The sequence below is a fragment of the Mus musculus genome, chromosome 10, assembly GCF_000001635.26.
Source record: "Mus musculus strain C57BL/6J chromosome 10, GRCm38.p6 C57BL/6J".
In the NCBI taxonomy this organism is placed as follows: domain Eukaryota; kingdom Metazoa; phylum Chordata; class Mammalia; order Rodentia; family Muridae; genus Mus; species Mus musculus.
Window position 1 is genome coordinate 58964025 of NC_000076.6, and position 21271 is coordinate 58985295.

Consider the following 21271-nt stretch of genomic DNA (forward strand, 5'->3'; position numbering starts at 1 on the left):
ACAAGCCTGCAATCCCACCAACAATGGAGGAGTGTTCCTCTTTCTCCACATCCTCGCCAGCATCTGCTGTCACCTGAATTTTTGATCTTAGCCATTCTCACTGGTGTGAGGTGGAATCTCAGGGTTGTTTTGATTTGCATTTCCCTGATGATTAAGGATGTTGAACATTTTTTCAGGTGCTTCTCTGCCATTCGGTATTCCTCAGGTGAGAATTCTTTGTTCAGTTCTGAGCCCCATTTTTTAAGGGGGTTATTTGATTTTCTGAGGTCCACCTTCTTGAGTTCTTTATATATGTTGGATATTAGTCCCCTATCTGATTTAGGATAGGTAAAGATCCTTTCCCAGTCTGTTGGTGGTCTTTTTGTCTTATAGACAGTGTCTTTTGCCTTGCAGAAACTTTGGAGTTTCATTAGGTCCCATTTGTCAATTCTCGATCTTACAGCACAAGCCATTGCTGTTCTGTTCAGGAATTTTTCCCCTGTGCCCATATCTTCAAGGCTTTTCCCCGCTTTCTCCTCTATAAGTTTCAGTGTCTCTGGTTTTATGTGAAGTTCCTTGATCCACTTAGATTTGACCTTAGTACAAGGAGATAAGTATGGATCGATTCGCATTCTTCTACATGATAACAACCAGTTGTGCCAGCACCAATTGTTGAAAATGCTGTCTTTCTTCCACTGGATGGTTTTGGCTCCCTTGTCGAAGATCAAGTGACCATAGGTGTGTGGGTTCATTTCTGGGTCTTCAATTCTATTCCATTGGTCCACTTGTCTGTCTCTATACCAGTACCATGCAGTTTTTATCACAATTGCTCTGTAGTAAAGCTTTAGGTCAGGCATGGTGATTCCACCAGAGGTTTCTTTTTTTTTTTTAAATTAGGTATTTATTTCATTTACATTTCCAATGCTATCCCAAAAGTCCCCCACATGCTCCCCCACCCATTCCCCCTTCTTGGCCCTGTCGTTCCCTTGTACTGAGGCATATAAAGTTTACACGAACAATGGGCCTCTCTTTCCACTGATGGCCGACTAGGCCATCTTCTGATACATATGCAGCTAGAGACACGAGCTCTGGGGGTGATGGGGGGGTAGTGGTTAGTTAAGATTGTAAGAACTATGTTGAATTAGAATGGAAATAATCTGGCTCTGGATGTAGAGGAATGTCTCTCCCTTTCCTTTGATTCTGGCTGTGGAGTCATTGTATATAGCCTTTACTGTGTTGAGATGTGTTCCCTGGATTCCTTTAGTCTCCAGGATTTTTATCATGAATGATGTTGAGTTTTTGACAAAGGCTTTTTCAGCATCCAATGAGATGATCATGTGGTTTCTGTCCTGGAGTCTATTTGTGTGTTAGATTGTGTTTATTGATATGTGTATGTTGAACCTTCCCTGCATTTCTGTTACGAATAGGACTTAATCATGGCAGGTGATCTTGAATTCCATTTGCAAGTAATTTATTGAAAATTATTTTCTCTGTATTCATCAATGAGATTGCCCTGTACATCTTTCTTCTTTCTTATCCTTCCCCTTCCCCTTCCTCCTCCTCTTCCTCTTCCTCTTCCTCTTCCTCCTCCTCTTCCTCTGGCTCCTTTTGGTTTGATCTTTGTTTAATTTTGGTCTCAGAGTAAAAATTGACTTCATAAAAAAAATTGAATTTGAGACACTTTACTGCTTTGGTTTCATTGGCTGTTATGTGTCTCTGTAAATTATTTGCTTCATCTTGATTTAACTTTTGCAGGTTGTATACATCTAGACATTCATTCATTTCTTTTAGATCTTCCAGTTAGTAGAATATAGAATTTAAAGTATGTTCTTACAATTCTCGTAATTTCCTCAGTGTCTTTTGTAATATCTGTATTTTCATCTCTAATTATATAGACTTGGGTCTTCTCTCTCTTTCTTTTGGTTAATTTGGCTAAATTTTATCAATCTTATGAGTCTATTTAAAGACCCAGCTCTTCATTCTATTCATTCTTTATATTGCCTTTCTCATTTCTAGTTCATTAATTTCAGTCCTGATTTTTTTCTCTTCCATGTGCTTTTATTTTGTACGTTGCTTGTTCTTGTTTTCTAGGGCCGTTAGGTACATCATTTAAAAATTAATTTGAAAGTTTTGATGTAAGCAGAAGGTCCTATAAACCTCTTTTTTTAGGACTGCTTTCTTTTTCTCCTATATGTAGATTTTGGTGTGTTATGTTTTCATTTTCAGTCAACATTAGGACTTTCATATTGTCCTCTTCCTATAATTATCATCCTGTAGTGTGTTGCTTTTGTTTTTAGCTTTTCTAAGTTTGTATATTTTCTGTGACTTCTATTATTGTTGATAGCCAACTTTATTCCATTGTGGTCAGATAGATTGCAGGATGTGAGTTCAATTTTCCTATAGTTGTCAAGGCTTGTCTTTTGTGCTTGTATGTGGTCAGTGTTAGAGAAATTTTCATATGATGCTATAAAGACTGTATATTCTGTAATGTTTGGTTGGAGTGTTTCATGGATCTGTTAGGTCCATTTGATTTAAGATATATATCGTTAACTCCATACCTTCTGTTTACTTTGTTTTCATATGACCCCAATATTGGTGACTATTGAGTACTGAAGTCACCTACATCACTATATTGTGGTTACCTGTGTCTTTTTTTTTTTTTTAATCTAATGATGATTTGTCTTTTTTTTTATGAAATTGGGCACACCTGTGTTTTGTTTTTTATATGTTTAGGATTTCAATATCTTCTCAGTTTGTTCTCTTAATGACCATGAAGTAACCCTCCTTACTTCTTTAGATTAGTTTTGGTTTGAATCTGTTTTGTCAAATGTTGCAATAGCTATACCAGCTAATTTCATGGTTCCATTTGCTTGGAGTACCACTTTCCATTCTTTTGCCCTAAGGTGGTATCTATTGTTTGTTGATGATGACGTGTAGTTTTTATTTTTTTTTTGTAGGCAGCAAAAAGGTGGGTCCTGTCTTTAATCAAATCTACTAGTCTCTGTCTTTGCAGAGCTGAGGTGATTAATATTATGACTTATCATTGAACAATGTGTATTAATTCCTCTCATTTAATTGTTTCCAATAAACTGTGCTGGAATTGTTTATTTATATTCCATATGACCTCTAGAATGTGTTTATTTTTCTCTTCAGACAAGTATTCTTTCCAGTATCAGCTGTAGAGCTGGCTTAGTGGTCATAAATTCCTTTATTCTGTTTTTATCCTGAAATGCTTTTATTACTCCTTCAAACTGCATAGAGAGCTTTGCTGGATATGATATTCTGGGTGAACAGTGTTGACTTTCTGAACTTGGATTACAACTTCCCCAGATCTTCTGGTTTTAAGTGTTTCTGTCAAATAATCAGGTGATGGGCCTGCCTTTATCTCTGCCATCTCCTTCCTTTCTGTGGCTTTTAGTATGCTTGCTTGCTTGCTTGCTTGCTTACTTACTTGCTTCCTTCCTTCCTTCTTTCCTTCTTTCTTCCTTTCTCTCTTTCGAATTTTACATACTTTTTACTATGTCATGGACAGTTGTGGGGTTTTTTGTTTGTTTTTCCTAATCCTCTCAGTTTTGTAGACCTCTTGTACCTGGATAGGCACTTTTTTTTCTCTAAGTTTCACTTTCTTCACTGATTTTCATCGTACATACTCTGTTTGCCTTCTCATGCTCCTTCTGTGTGTATAATGAAAAGTTTCATGTTCTTATAGATTTCAAGAGATCCCTTATTTTATTTTCTTGTTTCTCTTGAAGTTTATCATTGACCTTTTGTTGACCTTTGCTGCGTGATCCAATTTCTCTGCCTCATCTCTCTTCCCTCATCCTGTTTTCTACAAGGTCAGTTCTGTTGCTCAGGGTTTGCACTGCGGGTTTTTGGTTTTTTGCCTTATTTAATTTTTCATTTCTAGCATTGTTTCAGTTTGGCTTTTCTTCAGCAATTCTGTCTCTATTTTCATGCCTTAGATTGACTCCCTCATTTCATTCAGATCTTTGTTTCCATTGTTCTCTTGGAGTAGATTCATTGCTTCTTTGAATTTGTTAATAATACTTACAGCCATCTTTTATGTTCTCTGTCTGGTTGTTCTTCCAAACCATCTTCACCAGCAGGCATGTCTTGTTTTTTTTTTGTTATTGTTTTTGTTTCTGTGCTGAGACTTGCACATCAGTACTTAGTTTGTTAGCTGAAATTTCTTTTCTTCCCTTTGTATTTTTTTATTTTAAAAAATTCAAGTCCTCTTTTTAATTTTCTTATAGTGAACATTTACAGTACTTAGAGGGTACTAAGTCCCAGGAGAATTGAGATGTCCTTTCCCTCTGTGAGACTGGCATTTTTAGGCTGAATGATCGGTCTTGAGTCTTCCTCTCTGGGCCAGGGGTTGTCTTCTTTCGGCCTTGGCCTGGGTCCAAAGCTTTCAGTGTGAGCTCTGAGACACTCCATATGCCCAGGGTCCTAACCCAGTGTTAGATCTGGTCTCACTTTAGGTCTTTGGCTTTCCCTGAAGCTACTACAAAATGTGGAATTTCCCCTACACCACCCTGGTTCCGAACTGGTCCTCCCCATGGGTCTGTCCTCTTCCCAGGTTTTTTGGGAAACATCCAAACCTACTTGGATACCCGCTGGACTAATTAATATACTTCCTGATAGCTGAGCATAAGAATAATAGTATAATTGAGCCTGTTCTTCATGCCCTTCCTTCATGCCCACCAGGATTGTTTTCTAAGGTGGAATAGAGTCTCAGTACAGCTTTAATTTGGATTCCCTTGGTGGATTAAAACCATTGAACATTTTTTCATGTGCTTATTGGCCATTTAGACTCCTTCATTGGAAAAATATCTTTATGTTTTTAAATTCTTTGCACATTTAAAATATTAATCCCTTTACAGAGGAATAACTGGCAAAGGCTTTTTCCCAAATGGGAAATTTTATGTGTTGTGTTTATAACCAAATCCAGGGCCAGTACAGAGCCCCAAAATAATACACTTGTTGCATTGGGGGAATCAATTCATTAATGTACTTAAACCACTTTCTGCTTTCAATAAAGATAGAAGTTCAAATGAAAATGCTTTAAAACATTAAAAATGTTAGTGGAATTTTAAAGATATAATTAATAACCAAATAACTAATAATAAATAAATAAATAATACATAATAATTGGTCAGACCAATGCAAGAGGTCATAGAGACTTAGGGAATGGCTGAAGCCACTGACAAAGAGCCTGAGACCTATCAGAGTATCTAACTAACACACAGTCCCTCCCCCACCCCCCACCCCACCCCTGTCTCTCTCTCCCTCCTCCTCTCTAATTCAGGAAAAACTGAAACCTTCAATAGTTTAGGAAGGTCAAAAAATGGTATAGATATTAGCCCACAGGAAAGGCCTTCTCTTCCTGTGTGCTGGCCCCATACTAGAAAGAAGTTCTTGTTTTCTGGACTGGATAAAGGGACACTTGACTTTTCAATTTTCCCTTTAAAACCTGCTTACAAAACCAAATTAAATTGTGGAGAAGGAATTCCGCATAGGCAAGGCAGAACCAAGCTGGGTTGAGTAATTGCGTTTATGACACAGTCTGAAGCCAAGTTGCCACCACAAAGAAATGAGCTGGCATGTCCAAGCTGCCACAGGCCTAGGGCTCACTGTGGGCCCTGTCCAGAGTCTTCGAGCTGCCCCGTCGTGTGAGGCAGCAGTGCCAGCCCCAGTTCCCTTCCCCCTGTGTTGACTCTGAAGACCTTTCCCTGTAGTGATCTGATCTACATTAACTTTTCCGGGAAGTTCACCTCGAATCATTGCAAGCCTTTTGAGGCCATGTCCATTACTAAGTTGGCAACGCATTTTCAAATCAACACCTTGAGTTTTAAGGATTTTTAGAAGTCAGCGCTGAGAGGATAGCTTAGTATGTAAAACGCGCAAGTGTGAGGCCATAGATCGAAATTGCAGGTATGAGGCCTTAGATTGAAATTGCAGAACCCTCAGGAAACCATGCATGGTGGCATGTATCTGTTATCTGGTATTCTTATGGTGAGAAGGAGGCAGAAACTAGAGACTCTAGAGGAGCTCCTAGGCCAGCTAGGCTAGCACATGCAGAGGCAAAACAAATAAGCCAGAAGGTGAGGACTGACACCTGAAGTTGTCTTCTAACTTCTATGTGTGCATAGTGGCACGCGCGCGTGCGCGCGTGCGTGCACACACACACACACACACACACACACAAACACACGCTTCTAGAAATCAATATGGACATTAAATATCCAAGAACGTCTCACTTCAACCATACCTGTTAGTGCCTAGAAGGACAATAAGTCTGTCTTAGCTCCTGGCCTAACACTGGTCTGAGGCTCGCGTAGCTAGATCATTACTCTCTGTTGGCCGCAAACCACAGAATCAGTGTGAAGTGTACAAAGCTAGCCCGAGTATGCATGGAGCAGACCCAAAGCATTGAGCACGACTTGAGTTTTTCATATAGTCCTCCTACAGTGGCCACCCCTTACCTACAATTTCACTTCCTGTGATATTCAGTTTTGTCTCTGTCAGCTTTGATTCAAAAATATTAATGGAAAATTCCAAAATAAACAATTAAAAAGTGCTAAATCACCCACTCTTGTGAGTGGCCTGAAGAAGCCTCACTGCCCATCTCTGCCTCCCATGAACCATGGCTTCCCCCCATTACAGCATTGCCCCTTTGCCACCCACTTATGTCATTAGTCACATGTCACCTTACCACAGAACCAGAGGCTAAAGTAGCACATCTCTATCATTCTTCTCATTCTCTCTGGGGAAAGTAATTTAACACAGTAACTGGAAACCTTCCCTAGTATTTACTCTGCAGGCATTAGTATCAATCACTGGTGTGTGTGGACTCAAGTTCACACTGAAAATCCCCAGGAGGAAGATGCTAATGGCGTCCATTATGCAGATGGGCCAATGAGGCTCAGAGCCACTGGGATATAGTAAAGGCCAGCTCTGAGTCCCACTATGGCAGAACCAAGCACTTAGGCGAAACCCCCTGTGGTCTCCTGCAAAACCCCTCCAGGAACACTTCTTAGCCCTTGTAGCCAGTTCTTAGAGCTTTTACATAGGTATTTGCAATAACCTTTGTCACTCCTGTTTGTGAAATAGGACCTTAAAGGGTATAGACCAGGTTGGCCTCAACTTCAAGATCCCCCTGCCTCATCCTTAAAAGTGCTGGGGTTGCAAGTACATACCACCGCACCTATCTTTTGTTATCATTTTTATTAGTTTCTGAGGCATCTAGACAAGGATGTGGAAAACTATTTAAAGGTGAAGTAGTTGTTAGTGTAAGTTGTAAGAAGGTTCTAGAAGGAATTACCTATACCTCATCTGCCCCACCCCCTGAGGATAGACAGGACCTATGGGTGTATAATTTTCTGCTGTTCCTTACTGTTGGTATCAGGCTCCACAAACTAGTGTCTGTCCATGAGGGCTGCTATGGTGAATGTGATGGCCCCAGGGGCTAGCAGAGTGTGTTGGGGGAAGGGACCAACTGGACTGGACCTGAATTGAGGCCATGGGCTGTGCTAAGGTAGAAGTCTATGAATTGTAGATAGCAAGCCCTAGTTTTCTGGAAGGGACTCTAGGAATGCAGAGCTGCCAGACTGTGAACCTCTTTGCAACTCCCCACAGCTACCGTGGACTCACTTGCTCCTTTGTTGGGACCCATCTAGGAATGGTTCAAACACTAGTCAATATTTGGTTGCCATCTTCCAAGAATGCCGCTTCAAGCTGGACAAATTTAACCAAGAATCTGCTTCCTTCTGGCCTAATGGACACAGGATGCTGCTGTCCTTTTTCTGCCAAATTTAAACTGCTCTGTGAGGCTCCTCTTGCCCTTTGGGGTTGGCGGGAGGTGGGATAGTGGGTAAGATTTGAAATACTGTTCCCATTTAAGAGCCCTGAGAACACCTTCGTTTCTTCAAGGGTTTTCTTGCTTATAAAAAGGCAATCATATTTCCTACTTCCCAGAATGCAGTGAGCAGTTCAGGCTACCTGGATTGTTTGTGAGCAGGCTGCACATCATGGCCATGTTATTTCGAGGAGGTTGCCTATGTGGTATGCAGCTCACAAGCATCTCTGTCAGATGGCTTGCTTCTAGTATTGTTCAGTGGCCTGTGAGAAGTCCCTGAACATCACTGTGCCTGTTTCCTGTCTATAGACAGCTGGCAAGTCATACAAGAACAACCACAGAGAGTTGCTGTCAGGATCCCACAGGCCAAGAAGTTGCAAGTAGAAAGTGATGCATGGTACACACAGGTACAGGGAGCAATGAGAGCTGCTCTTGAGCATCAAGGTGGTAAATACCACTTGAGTCCTACAAGTGCCCTCACAACCCAAACAGGCATGAATGGAATTTGCACCTAAGAGGGCACTTTAGACTCCTCCTGGGTTTGCTCTGGTTCTACTTATTTATAGAGCCGATGTGTGTAGACCCTGGGATATGGTCCCTACTTGAGTCATCTGCATATACTTTAGTGAATAGTTCAGGGTCTTTGTGGATTGATTTACATGTCTGTCCACTCCGGTCCTGGATCTAGCTTCCTGGAGTATCTGTTTTACCTCATCAAACGTCTTTACAGCAACTGTTTCATCAAAAGACAAAAACTCATGGGCAGCATCAATCTTATGTTCTTGATGTTCATAGGGAATATGAAAGGGCAGATGGTTATTTCTAGTGTTTGGAAAAATTAAAACTCTGAAAACTAGAAGCCCTTTTTGAAAAGGTCAACGACAGGGCTACCAGCCTTCCACACTGCTACCATGTGACCGGAAGTGTGGTCCTGACAGTTTGTATATACTGTGTGTCCCTCGAGTCCTGGCCTGCTCCACCCCTCCCAGGCTATGCTGTAAAAGGCTGATGTGCTGGCTAGTTTTTTTTTGTCAGAGTGACACAAGTAGGGTCATCTGGGAGGAGAGGGCTCAACCAAGAAAATTCCACCATTGGACAGGCCTGTAGGCAAGTCTGTGGGGCCTTTCCTTTATATTAATGATTCATATGGGAGATCTCAGACTACTGTGGCCATGTTGCCCTTGGCTGGTGGTCCTGGGTTGTGTAAGAAAGCAGGCGATTTAGTCTGAGGGGAGGTCAGGAAGCAGCACTCCTCCTCCATGGCCTCTGCTTCAGTTTCTGCCTCCAGGTTCCAACTTTGAGTTCCTGCCCTGCCCTCCCTTCATGATGGACCATGAGTGGAATGTATAAGCTAAATAAACCCTTTCCTCCTCAAGTTCCTATTTGACATGGTTTTCATCACAGCAGTAGATACCAATGAGGACATCTGGACATGAAGTGTGCAGGGATTTGTCACCTGTGTGACCCACTGGTGGTGTAGATTATTTGAACGAATGTCTGGAGCTGTGTCCCATAAAGCTGCTTCACAAAGGAGCCAAGTAGATTTGGTCCCAGGTCCCTAGACATTTCTACCTAACACTTCTCCATGACTTTCAGAATAATGCATGTGGTTTACAGTGCTTTTACAGTGTGCATGGATATACATGTGCTATAAGTGTGCTCATGTGCACACATGAGCATGCCATCTGAGTGTACCTCTTTCCATGCAGTGAAACATGTGTTCAAGAGCTTGACTATGCCATCATGAACTTGAAGCAAATTCTTCTAGTGACCCGAATTCAGAACCACCAGCCCCCAGGGTTAACACTTTTCTAGGCTTCTGATTATCTTTCTTTTGCCTGTTCAATCAGAATTAATGTTTATTCTCTTCATGAACTGCATGGGATGGGGCTGATGTACTCTTGGTAGGTTTACAAGAGGAGGTACAGAGAAATGAAGGAGACCCTGGTCTCCTTCTGAGCAGCTCTGGGGTCACTTTATGGCACAGAGGCTGAGGGTGAGAATAATAAGTAGGAGTAGAGTCTAGGGCTGCAGGGGGCCTGAATAACTGAGCAGACGAATGCACTGGCTGTGCCATGCTGAACACTTACTGAAGTGGAGACCTAAGGGTTCTTTGGAGAGTTGGTAGGGTGGAGTTTTGCTGGGGCAGACACGTGAAGGAATGTTTAGCTGAAGTAGACACAGGTGAAAGACTAAGGCAGACTTGTGAAGGAATGTTTCACTGAAGCAGACACAGGAGAAAAGATGTTCTGCTAAAGCAAGCATGTGAAAGGACACATGATGAAGGATTCTTAGCTAACACCAGTCATGTATTGGTCTGCCTTCTACTTCACAGTTGAACTGCATTTGTTGGGACTCCATTAAGAGAAACTCGTCAAAAAACTATTGGTGGTGTGCTGAAGTTTCTTGCCACTTCAGTGGATTTGGGCAGATTGTCAGAATGATGTCAGCTGAGACACATGCACGTGCTGAGGCAAGACCCGTGGAGGACATGTGGTGTTTGGAGGATATAAATAGGACTAGACAGAGAGGGACGGAGGCTGAGCTTGGCTTGCTGCTACAGCTAGCTGTGCAGTGCTTGTGAGTCTCAACTCTTCCACTCATCTTCACTTCCCCGAGAGAGGCACAACTTAGAACTTTTCCTAGCAGTCCTTCTGGTCCCTCCTGCTGACTTGAACTGCTGCTGATTTGTGTTTGCTATCCTGACTACTGAATTGGACTGTTGATTTATCTGTAAAGTGTTTGCCTGCTAACCTGTGAACTGAACTGCTGATTTCCAGCCAACACAGACAGGAGTTGTTCCAATGAGCCTTTCTAAACAGGTCTACTCTCCTGTATCCTTTCTTTTCCACTACCTCTGGTGGGTGGTGGGCTAAAAGGTTAAGGCATTTAAGAACCATCATTAAAAATGGGTTTTGAAAAATTAAAGTAAAACCTACTCTTGTTCATTTTTGATCTTGTCCATGCTCCAGCAATGAGCCTGTCTTCCTTGTAATGGGAAAGGAGCAGCAGTGTGGGAGGTGGGGGCAAGGCAGGTAACCTCTATTGAGAAGTCACTTCCTCCCCACTGCAGGCCTCTTGGGGCCCAGGATAATCAGTAGCCAAAGTATAGCTTTCTATTTCTCCTGTATCCTTTAGTCACCCAGAGAACCAATGAGATGAGACTGAAATATTACCCATACACTGTGGGTGATATTTAACGAGAGAACAAGAAATGGAAATTCAGTATAGAAGTAAAACCTGGGATGATCCTGTTTCCAGTGTGACAGAGTGGTATTCTTCTTCATCACAGGGGACATTTGGAAACTAGAAAATGGGGTATTGTTTGACATAGGATAATGTAAAAACAGGTTGGGCCTCTAAGTTGGGGAGCGCTCCTGATGAAGTACTCAAATGCACATATATGGTCATGTTCAGCACATGCTCTGAGCTAAAATGGGGAGTAGGAGGAAGAGGAGGGGGAGGGGAGACCTGCACTCTTGTCCCTGACTTCATCTGGATACAAGCTGAACTACACATGAGAAGACTCCAGCATAGGATACTCAAGTAAGCTAAACTGCCTTTCTTTTATGTCAGGTTCTGGGTTCTACTGTGTTCTCTGGCTTCCAGCTCTCTGTTGTTTTAGACGTATCTTCTTGTGGGAAAGGATGGCTCACCTCCTGCCATACTGAGGAAGGAGAACACTTTTAGCGATATTTCTCTCTCTCTCTCTCTCTCTCTCTCTCTCTCTCTCTCTCTCTCTCTTTCTCTCTCTCTCTCTTTGAGAACTCTCCCTTCAGATACCACACCCCACCACACACAAACACACTTTTGAATGGATCATTTTTTCCTCTTTGTTTTTGAGTATTCTGGATATTTATCCTCTGTCCAGTGTATACCTGGCAAAGATTCTCTCCCATCCTGTGAGTGTCCTCGTCAGTTGGTTGGCTGTTTCTTACCTTTGCAGAAGCATTTTAGGTTTATGAGGTTTACCAACTGTTGGCTTCAATTCCTGGACAAATGGGGTTCTATTGAGAACGTCTTTCCCCACACCATGTAAGCTCCTGTATATGTTCTCTTCTAGCAGTTTCAATGTTTTAAGCTTCACATTTATGTCTTAGATCCATTTGGGGTTAGTTTTTGTGCAAGGTGATAGATACTGGTCTAATTCTATTCTTCTGAATGTGGACATCATTAACCTAACACCATTTGTTGAAGATGTCATCTTTTCTCCAGGGTATGCCTTAGCCTTTTTGTCAAACGTCAGATGGCTGAAGTTACATGTTTTCCTGCTTGGGTCTTTGTGCATTGGTCTCCATGTCTGTTTCTATGTATCACTTTTATTACTATGACTTTGTAATATATCCTGAGGACTGGAATAGTGGTCTCTCTAACCTTGCATTCTCACTTATGGTTTTATGAGGTCAGGGTCATTTGTGGTTCCAGATAGATTTTAGAATAGTGTTTTTCTTCTATTTTTCTTGAGATAGCATTGAATAACTAAATGGCTTTGGGAGATTGGTCGCTTTCACAGTATTAATTGTACTTATCTGTTGACATGGTACATCTTTCCATTTTCTGGAGTCTTTATCTCCTCCATAGAAGTTTAATGTTTTCATTGTAGAAGCCTTTCACCTCCTTAGTCTTATTACTGTCTACTTTATTTTCTTTGAGGCTCTTGTGAATTGAAGCATATCCATAATTTCTTTCCTCTTTATGTTTGTTATTGGTGTATAGGAAGGGCTTTTGATTTATACTGTATCCTGCCAGTTTGCTGAAATTTGTCATTATTTCTAGGAGTATTCTCATAGAGTTTTGGGTTCTTTTATTTATATCATCTGGAATTGGATCAGTTCGATTTCTTCTTTTCTTATTTGCATCTTTTTAATTTCTCTTTCTTGTCTTATTGATCCGGCTAGTTCTTCAAGCACAATACTGAGAAGGAGTAGGGACAGTGAAGAGTCTCGTCTCATCCCTGATTTTCCTGGATGCTGTTGACCTGGAGTCGCTCATGCATAGTTTTATTATAGTGAAGTATGTTCCATCCTTGTTTACATCTGCTGTAATAATTCTGTGGGGTTTTCTGGTTGTTGTTTTATTTCTTCATTTATTTTTGTGTTTCTTTTTGTTTGTTTTAGTCTGTAAGCCCATTTATATGATTTAGTACTCTTATTAATTTGTATGCTTTGAAACATCCCTTCTTTTCAAGGATAAAGCCAACTTGGTCATGGTAGATATTCTCGATGTATGTTTACATTTGGTTTGCAAATATTTTATTAAGAAGTTTAAAAGTATATCAGAATATTGGCCCATAGTTTTCTTTTCACTCTCTCTTTCTTTCTTTCTTTCTTTCTTTCTTTCTTTCTTTCTTTCTTTCTTTCTTTCTTCCTTCCTTCCTTCCTTCCTTCCTTTCTCTCTCTCTCTCTCTCTCTCTCTCTCTCTCTCTCTCTCTCTCTTTCTTTCTTTCTTTTCTGTTGTTGTGTCTTTTCCTACTTTTGTATTAGTTTGATAGTAGCTTTGTAGAACGAACAAGCTTGGTAGTGCTCCGTTTCTTTTCTTTTCATTTTGAATAATTTAAGAAGAATTGGCCCTAGCTCTTTCAAAGTCTGGTAGGAATGAGGATTCTGAACCCATCTGGGCCTGGCTTTCCAAGGTTCCTATTGCTCTCTCGTGTTCTCTTATGTTCCTGCATTGTGTGTGTGTCTGCTCCCTGTGTACAAGTGTCTGCTCCTCATGCATTGTGTGTGTGTGTGTGTGTGTGTGTGTGTGTGTGTGTGTGTGTGTGTATGCTCTGGGCACCGTATGTCTGCTCTTCGTGCGTAGTGTGTCTGTTTTGGGTGTCAATATCTTCCTGGTTTCTTTTTGATGGTTTGGATGAACCTAGAAATTCATCCATTTACTTTAGGTTGCCCAACTTAATGGACTGCAGGTTTTTAAAGTATCCCCTTATGACATCTTAATGTCTGTTGTGACACTCCTCTGTTTGTTTCTGGTTTTGTTAATTTGGGTTCTCTGTCTCTCTTCTCAATTAAGAGGGAAAGGGTCTGTTGATCTCGTGTGTATCCTCTCAATGAACCAGAGTTGTGGATTCTTTGTGTTGTTTTTTCTGGTTTCTCTTTAGTTAATTTCAGCTCTAGTGTTCACTACTGCTCACCATCTAGTGGAGTTAGCTTGTTCTTAGTTTTCCAGTTTTTAGAGTTTAATCATTAAGTGACTTATTTGTGCTCTTTTTCATTTGTGGGAATTTAAAGCTATGAATTGCCCCTTGTAAAACTGCTTTTCCTGGGTCTCACAGGTCTCATAGGTCTCTCTCTCTCTCTCTCTCTCTCTCTCTCTCTCTCTCTCTCTCTCTCTCTCTGTGTGTGTGTGTGTGTGTGTGTTGTGTTTTCTTTTCTTCAGTTACAGGAACTTTTTTTAAAAATTTCCTTCTTGATCTCTTTTTTGACCCCTTATACATTCAGCCCTGAATTGTTTAATCTTCATGAATTTGTATATTTGTCAGTTTTAAATTTCATTGCATTGGGGTCAGCTGGGATACATGGAGTTCTTTCTGTGTTACCAAATCTGTTAAGATTTGTTTCATGTCCTTGGGTATGTTCTATTTTAGAAAGACTTCCATGAGCTTCTTAGTAAAATAAATATTCTTTGATGTTGGAGTGGAATATCCTATAGATATGGTATATGGTGTATTTAATTCTGATTTCTCCAAATAGAGAGATGCTTGTCCTGAATACCTTGCAATTGGAGAAAGTGGGGTATTAAAATCATCTAGTATTAATGAGTGTCTTTAATTCTTAATTGCATACTTGATTTGGTTAAGTACACTTTTTATGAAATAAAGTACACCAGAATTTGGTACATACATGTTTAGGAAATTAATGTGTTCTTGGTTAACTGTCCCCTTAATTAGCCTGAAGTGTCCCTCTTTGTCACTTCAGGTTAGTTTGAGTTTGAAGTCTGTTTTGTCAGGTGTTAGGAGAGTGGTTCCTGCTTGATTCCTTGTCCCTTTTGACTGGAGCACTTCATGTAGTCCTGCACTCTATGGTGGTCAAGCTAAGATGTGTTCCCGTAGACAACAGAAGGATGTGCAGGATCCGGCTAGGTGAACACTGTGGCTGTGACCTGCAGAGGCCTTTAGGTTGTGGGAGGTTCTGGAGGAAGCTTAGAGATTGTGCCCAGTGCAGGCGGGGCAGTGAAATGAAGCTGACTGGATGTGAGGGCTGGGCTAGAGCTGGAGCTTGAGGAAGGATGGAGGAAGAGAAGGATTGAAGGATGAGGAGCAGACTCATCTTCCCAGACTCTGGTGAAAGACTGAGTCTTGATACAAATAAAAAAAATTAAAAAGTAATAATGAGTACCAGTGGTCCAAGACTGAACAAGCATTCGCTGGGCAGAGTTTCATACAGAGTCTCTGTTTCTGTCTCTGTCTTTCTATCACTTTCACATAGTTACTCAATCAGTTAATACCTTGATGTTATGACCTTTATCAGGTCAAGGGACAAGGCCTTGTCTCAGGCCCTGTCAGCCCCTTGGCCAAGGGATGTGTGTGTGAGAGACCCTGCAGAGTTAGGGGTATAATGGAATCCCATTTGTCAAAGCAAACTGCTGAATTTGATTCCCTAGAAGCTGGGAAGTGCTGCTCTGCATATATAAGAACCTTGTCTCGGTGGGGTAGGACATTAAGCCCAGAGGAAGATCCGTGTGCCTCATCCGAGTAATGAGCCATGAAATTGACATTATAAGTTTTAATTATTATGAATGCCTGGCGGGGTAGCTGGTGTTAATTATTCCGTGGGCTTCTAAGATATACGTCTTTCCCTCTCCTTTTGTTTCTTTCCCTTAATGCTTTAATGGTGGCTTCCTGGTAGTGTTTGAACTCAATTCTTCCTAAGGGGAGTGCCCTCCCTCTGTGAGAAATTGTCTTTGGAAAGAAAGTAAATGGCTCTGATTGGAACACTGGGCAGTGGGAACCTGGGAGCTTGCTGGGTTGCCGCAGTGAGAGTTGCAGGAGTCTTATCTCTGCTCCCTCCCCAGTAATATGCATCTTCTTCTGGAACCATCCATGAACTAATTAGTTAACCTTATAATGGGCTTTGAAGATCAAAGACTGTGGAAAGTGCCATAAGTCACTGTTTTCTGAGCATTTTTTAACAGGAAGTATCGGTTTCTTGCTCTTCTGCCTCTGCATAACTTCATTATTTCTGACATGAGAGAGAGAGAGAGACAGAGAGAGAGAGAGAGAGAGAGAGAGAGAGAGAGAGAGAGAGAGAGAGAGAGAGAGAAAACAGTGTTATTCAGAACTGTCTATATTACTTCGACAGGTAATGTTCTCTTAGGTAGTACTAATGACATGGCTGTCAGAAGGAGTACCAGAGTGTCTCTGACCTCCCTTGACCCCTGTCTTTCCCTACTAGCTGCAGCAGAGACACAGGCCAGACCTGGGATTACCCAGAGTTCCTTTGTATTAACAGCAAAAAATGGTCTTTATTGTTTATTGGGCCCCTGTCGGGTCCTGATCATCAGGGTAAGTGCAGCATAGCAGACAGGAAACTTCCAGGTATAGGAAGGGGGGCTGTGGATCTAGGAGTGGGGGTGGGACTGTATCCCTGCAGAGCCCATAGATTCTAAGTACTCATCTTTTGGGGGATGGAAAAGCATGCCTTTGCTCCTGTGCCAAGGGGTTTGGCTCCTTCCAGAGTAGTGAAGGCCACTGGAACGTATAGAGTAGGCTCCAATTTACACCTGTGCACCCAACACACGATGTAGTGCATTGAGAATAGAGAAGAAGTCGGTAGGTAGGCAATCGAGGGTGTAACAGAAGATCAGCAAGCTTTGAGGGGAAAAGTTGAGGTTTGGGGAAGGATGAACATGGTTAGATGAGGATTCCATGATCAGGATGAGGAAACTAGGAAGTAGAGGACAATATGATATGCCTTCTAAATGATATGACATCTACTGCTCAGCATAGTAGGAGGGGCTCAGAAGATTGGAGAGTTGGGGCACACAGAGGCAAGTAGAGTTGAGCCTCTAACCGTGGTGGTATGTGAAGTGGAAACTTCTAGCTCTTTGGAAAGTTAGTTATGTCAAATGATGGTTTGCTGGGGCACACAGGTGAAAGGATGTCTTGCTAAAGCAAACACAGGAAAGACTGTTTTCCTGAAGCAGACACAGGTGAAAGGATGTTTGGATATAGCAAATACGTGAAAGGACCCATGATGATATAATATAAATATGACCCCATAGACAGTGGGAGACAAGCACTGAGCCTTGCTTTGGTTTGCACCACCTTGCTATTCTTCACTAAAGATGTGCATATGTTGGTTCACCTTACATAGCATTGTTGAGCTCAACTTGTGGTAACTCTGTCATTGAGAGAAACTCACCCAAGAACTGCTCGTGAGGTTCCTGTGGTGGTCGATTCAGCAGCCTTGCCTCAAGCCGGTTGGTAAGCCTGATGGTTTCTTCAGGATTGAACTACAGCTGCCTGGTGTCTGCTTGCTGAAAGGACTGGACTGTAGCTGCTGGTTCTTGCCTGGTGTCTGCCTGCCTAGAGGACTGGTCTGCAGCTGCTGAGTTATAGTTGGTGTTTGCTACAGGACTGAACTGCTGCCCAAGAAGATTAAGCTTGCCCGTATTGCAAATCAGGTCCACTTCCCCCATATCCTAATAATGTTTCTCTTCCACTAATTCTGCTGGGTGGTGGGCTAGAGGAGAGGTCGCACCCTTATTAAAAGTAGATTGCAAAAAATGTACGCCTACAGTGGTGAGTTGTGAGCAGCCTTTAGCCTACATATGTGTGGGACTGTCAGCCATGTAGAGAACCGATAAAAACCAAAGTCCTCTGAGGCTCCGGATTGATGCCTTCAGGATCAAAAGAGGATAAAAAAGGGTAACTTGTGGCTCTGGCTTGTGTGGTAGTCTGCAGTCCAGACCCTGAAGGCAAGCTGACTCCTAAGAACTGCCAGTTTTCCTGGCACTGCAGCCTTACCCTCCCAGCTGGCTGACTGATTCAGAGCCATGGCTGACCATGGTGAATGAGAATGGAACATGAAATGGTCAGCCTGTAGAGAAAGCCAGGAGTTGAAGCCCCAAGTCCTTTCCATGTGGGGGCAGCCGTGGGAGGGCTCCATGATCATCGAAATGAGATCTTTGAAGGAGACAGCAGCGGTGCAGGCTTGGCATGATCTAACCTGTTCACGCTGTGCTCAGTGGTAGGAAACGCTTCTAAGGAGCTGCCAAAGCCGTGGCTCTAAGATCACTGCTTCGAGCAAACACACTTTCAGTGAGATGAGTGTGGCCAAGGGAGAACACACACAGCCAGTGTATGTCAAGGGAAGTGTTCTTTTGGGTGCCTGGTAGAGGTGCTTTTTGAGCATAAGAGCCTGTTATTTTCCTACTGCCACTTGAAGCCTCTTTCCTGAGTGGAATGCTAAGTGTTGCCTTATAATCAATAGAGAAGTATTCGGTCATGAAAAGAACTCTATTTGACTTTTCATGTGGTGGTAAGCTGAGTTGAAAAAGAAGAAGAAACGACGTCTTTTTTTGTAAATTAGCAGAGTGGGGAGCAGGTTTGCCAACCTATTGATATCCCAAGCTTGGTGAATTCTTGGCTGTTGGGGGAATGTGCTATGAATTGCAGGCAGTGTCCCCTGGCTCTGTACATTAGATGCCACAGCACCCGTCCCGGTTGTGACAACCAAAAATATCTTCAGAAAAAAGAAATGTTCCTGATGGAGCAGTGACGGGCAAGCGACTGGCTGACCATTATAAGGCCCTGGAGTTTTTCTGTTGGCCCAGAGCCAGCCACCTCTTTAGTCTTTTCTGAAACAAAGTATTGGTTTGCAAATTGCCTTTCCCCTGTGCTCTCTAAAGTCTGGGCCTGTTACAGTCTATTGTACTTACACCACAAAGCTATCCAGAATTAAGTTCTGTAATGAAAAGTTCTCCGGTGTTACTATTTCATTGGCTGGTAGGGATTGTTTGTCAGTCTGCCAGCAGGCTTCTCTTAAATGCTGTCATCAGGCATCTCTGAGACATAAATGTAGAATGATTGATTTGCAATGTGCTATTAAGCCCTCTACAAAGACTTTTTTGATGTACTGCTGCTTTGAGCTTTGTACAGCTATTGATTGGTTTAAATACTATAGGACCCTGGGCTCAGGCAGTCCTTGTGAGAAAAATGCCACTTCTGGTAGGGAATTGCTGGACATTGACTCGGGAACAATGACAAGGCTTTCCTTGGGCACAAAATGGAGCATTGAACAAGTGTGAACCACCAGAAAAGAAAAGCGAGAGATGTTATGTAGTTGGCCAGATTTTACGAGTCAGGGCCAGTTGGAAAAGTATAGGGAGTGGACAGTGACGTTTAATTGATGTAGGGCGAGAGATACCTGGCTGCCATGAAAAGGGTGTCAACAATTTTGTTTGGGCTTTAACTCTGTCTGCTGTTTGGGACCACAGTAGCAAATGACATTTTGATTGGCTGGCTAACGCTGACAGGGTGACCAAACACTTCCTCTGGCTGTACAAGACAAGGGTTAAATTCTCCTAGAACTGTCCCTTCCCTCTGGACCAGATTGTTGTGTGATGAGAAAGCTTGTATGGCTTGAGGAATGGGGAGGGGTGTGACCTGGGACTAGGAGTAGCCTCTGAATTCCTCTGCCAGACATCGCTTCCCTGGCCTAGGTGAGTATATGGCGCTGGTCCATAGAGAAAGAGACCATCAGTGAGATATTGGCTGCTCAACTTGCTTCGAGTTACCCCCTCCTGTGCCTGTATCCTCTGTATCTCTGACAAAGAATAATAACTCACCACTTCCCTCAGAGCCTTCTCAGTGCAGTGAGGTGGTGTCTGTAGAAGCTGGGCTGCAGTTGCGTGTAGGATTGAGAGGTTTGTCACGGTAGGGACTATCTTGTTTGTCTGAGGTCAGAGAACTTATACGTTCCTATGATTGACTGTTCCTTTAGAATATGTTTTCCAGTCTCAGAATGTATGTAAAACACACAAAGATCATTGAACCCGTGTTTCTTGGGCACTAGGGAGGGCCATTCGAAGTAACCACCCATTGTTCTTGTTTGCAGACTCTATCCCAGCTTCCCTATGCCAAGGCGCTCTACAGCTACGAGGGGAAAGAACCTGGTGACCTCAAGTTCAACAAAGGGGACATCATCATCCTGAGACGCAAGGTTGACGAGAACTGGTACCACGGCGAGCTGCAGGGCATGCACGGTTTCCTCCCAGCCAGCTACATCCAGTGTGTGAGGCCCTTGCCGCAGGCTCTGCCCCAAGGCAAAGCACTTTATGATTTTGAGATGAAGGACAGAGACCAAGACAAAGATTGTCTGACCTTCACTAAGGTAAGGTGAGCCCCACGATTGATCTCTGTGTCTATCCCTGTCTTCTCAATGAAGAGGCTACATCTAGGTTTAGAGCCTAGATTCTCCCCCAAGGCCAGGAGCAATGACCACCCTGGGCCTCTGAAAAGAGGGGGTAGTATGTTTGCTTGCATGGATTTGGTTGTTTTGTTTCTGATTTTGCTTGTGTGAATGACAACTCCTAAGAGGAAGCTGTGTCCCCAGAGTCTTACTGATTAGAACTCGAAGCCTACAGAGAGATTGGATTGCGGCATGTCCAAAGGCTAATTGCCATCTTAGGCTAGCTTTATCCTCCAGGACAGCCATTCTTTGACTACCTCAGTGTTAGAACTTACATCCTGTGATTGATAGGTGAAAACATTTTTGAATCTTTTTTTTTCTCGCTCTGGCCCAAAGATTTATTTACTTATATATAAGTACACTATGGCTGATTTCAGACACACCAGAAGAGGATGTCAGATCTCATTATGGATGGTTGTGAGCCACCATGTGGTTGCTAGGATTTGAACTCAGGACTTTCAGAAGAGCAGTCAGTGCTCTTAACTGCTGAGCCATCTTTCTGGCCCTTCCCCCCTCCCTCACCTTTTGAATCTATTAACTTAACCAACTACTAGCTTCTACAAACCCCAAAGTAGAGAGTGTTCTTAGATAGACTTATAGACAAGCTTCCCTCATCTTTCTGTAACCACCTCCATGATGGGCCCCCATTATATTTTAAACTTGCTGTCATGGAGATCTCTTTTGTTCTATAAAATTATAATAAACTTTATATTAAAGGGCTTCCATGATGGAACATGGTTTTGGGGTAATCTAAATGTGGTTTCCCAGGCCCTGGTTATTCAGAATAGCTCCAGAATGAACCATCTCTTATTCTCTTTAAGAGGAGAGCTGTGCTTTTTGCATTGGCATTTGTTTTGTTTTGATCCTCATTGTTGAATGGTTAGGAGATAACACAGACCCCTGATGGGCGGCTCTAGCTAGCTCCTGTGCTGACCACTGATGGGCGGCTCTAGCTAGCACCTACAATGATTTTTGAGCCAGGTGAGCTGTGAGTATCAGTCGCAGTCATAATTTTATGGTT

General features: G+C 42.4%; 1 protein-coding gene across 3 annotated transcripts in view; it reads left to right on the plus strand.

Annotated features, from left to right (window-relative positions):
• Sh3rf3 (SH3 domain containing ring finger 3) overlaps positions 1 to 21271 on the plus strand; it is a 327009-nt gene that overhangs the window by 152117 nt on the left and 153621 nt on the right. For all 3 annotated transcript variants that reach the window (XM_011243443.3, NM_172788.3, XM_006513617.3), the window contains exon 2: positions 19897 to 20172. In XM_011243443.3, the coding sequence (XP_011241745.1) occupies positions 19897 to 20172 (276 nt within the window). The remainder of the gene's footprint in view (positions 1 to 19896; positions 20173 to 21271) is intronic.